The sequence below is a fragment of the Perkinsus marinus genome (genome assembly GCF_000006405.1).
Source record: "Perkinsus marinus ATCC 50983 genomic scaffold scf_1104296973150, whole genome shotgun sequence".
NCBI lineage: Eukaryota > Perkinsozoa > Perkinsida > Perkinsidae > Perkinsus > Perkinsus marinus.
Genome location: NW_003201493.1, coordinates 1 through 1,853, shown reverse-complemented (window position 1 = coordinate 1,853; position 1,853 = coordinate 1). Strand labels below are relative to the sequence as shown.

Here is a 1,853-nt window from a genome sequence, read left to right as displayed (position 1 = left end):
AGGTTTTGCGAACATCTCCAGGCTTAGCGCCCAGCAAGAAGATCTCAGCCGGGAGTAGATCTCCAACACGGGCATCACTATCCTTCAGAGCTCTTCACCAGCCTCTCGAGAGATATCCTCGAATGAGGCTCTCATAGACTGCCTTGTACTGATCGGATAGACGGCGAAACAGGGGTCTGGCATAGGACCGGTGCACGATGGTGGGACTCTTGGGCTCGGGAATGGATAGCTCGGAATAATGGGTCTGCAGGGTAGTATCCTTGGGCGCATTGCTCGGTAAGAAGTGCAGTTGTATACCATAGGATCCAGATTCAGCACTGCCAAATTGTCGCTTGCTTCTCCTGGCAAGGTTCGCAAGCCAAAGGCGTAACTCATCGGCAATGGTAGGCTCGAGCTGAGTCTCGAAGGCAATGACAGCTGGATCTGGTTGCACCGCCACCGAAGTTGTGCAAGTTGTTTCCTTGAAGGTATCGTCGACATTGAGGAGGCTGTTCACATCATAGATGAACTCGGTTGACAAGGCCAGTTGATCAGCAGGTAGCGATGAGAACAACAGCTTGCCTGTAGCAGTAGTGACCTTCGACGCTCCAAATACCCGTAAATCCCAAGCTTGAATCAAGTCAAGCCCAATAAGCAAGAAGGGCTGTCTGGTGACCGACTCTAGTACACGGACGGAGACAATATCATCAATAACAGGCGAGTTATCTAGATCTCTCAACACGACCGGTACTTCTAGTGCTTGGTGAACATCCCGGAGCTCGCCATCCGCCAGCTTGACGGTATGGGATATCTGGCAGAGGCTTGAAGTCTCTAAGCCCCACGTCGAAAGAGTAGCACAAACAGAAGAGCAGAGTAAGTAGCTGAATCCGGCACCACAGTCGACTATAGCCGCTATGTCAAATTCGTCTGCTACCCGAAGTTTGAGGCAGAGTTCAGGTAGGGGTCTTTGACTAGAGCGAGCGGCATGTACACAATCAACGGAACCGGCATCGTCACATGGCTGCATGACAGAGTCACATTGCACGGGGAGGTGGAAGTCTTCGTGGCCTCTCGTCAACTGCTCGTCTTCCCCAATGGGCCTATGCGGGCCAGCCTGTGGGGCGAAGTCAAAGCAGCCACTCGAAACCACTCGGATTCCGGCAGGATCCCCAGCAGCAGCAAGAGGTCTTAAGGGTAGCAGCGAGTCGTCAGAATCAGATTGGGCCCCGCCGTCTATTGAAATGTCCAAATAGGGTGGTCGTTGTAGGGGTGGTAATGGATTGGTGGGAACTCGTAGTGGTGGTTCAAGTCGTGGTCTTTTGTCACCGATCTCGTTGGTGTCTTCGTCCACGTCACCACGCTTACGTATGATTCTAGCAACATGAACAGTGTTCATATCTGAGGTATCATCGTCAGACAGAATCTCGAGACTTACACCGTCGATAGAATCACGGTATTTAACCAAATCGCTGTAGAGGTCACACTTTGTGCCGGCATCAGCAGGGTTCTCGGCAGAGGCCACATAGTGAATTTCAAACTGGCGTCTTCCCATAAGGTAATGAATAAGGTCGATAGCTCGTTGAAGTAGAGTAGATTGCTTACCAGAAGTGCAGACCTTACCAGAGGCTAGGGCAGCATTAGCTGTACGATTATCGCCGTAGAGGATGATCTTCGAGAACTTCTTATTGGTATCGAGCTCGAAGGAGACAAGAGTAGAGAGAGCATTGTAGGCAGTAGTGAGTTCCTTCACGTTAATGTGCAAGGCTCGCTCTTGAGTGGACCATTTCCACTGCTTTTTGAATACCACTTGGTTGTCCTGCATGGCCACCATCGCTCCTAAGAGTTCGGAGGAGTCGAACCAGACATGAATAGGT

The 1,853-nt window shown here is 51.1% G+C and overlaps 1 protein-coding gene across 1 annotated transcript; it reads right to left on the bottom strand.

Annotated features, from left to right (window-relative positions):
* Window positions 1-94: 94 nt before the first annotated feature.
* Pmar_PMAR028859 (hypothetical protein) lies at window positions 95-1,801 on the bottom strand (the record flags this gene model as incomplete). Its single annotated transcript, XM_002766279.1, has 1 exon — window positions 95-1,801. The coding sequence occupies one exon, from the start codon at window positions 1,799-1,801 to the stop codon at window positions 95-97; it is 1,707 nt and encodes a 568-aa protein (XP_002766325.1).
* Window positions 1,802-1,853: the final 52 nt, after the last annotated feature.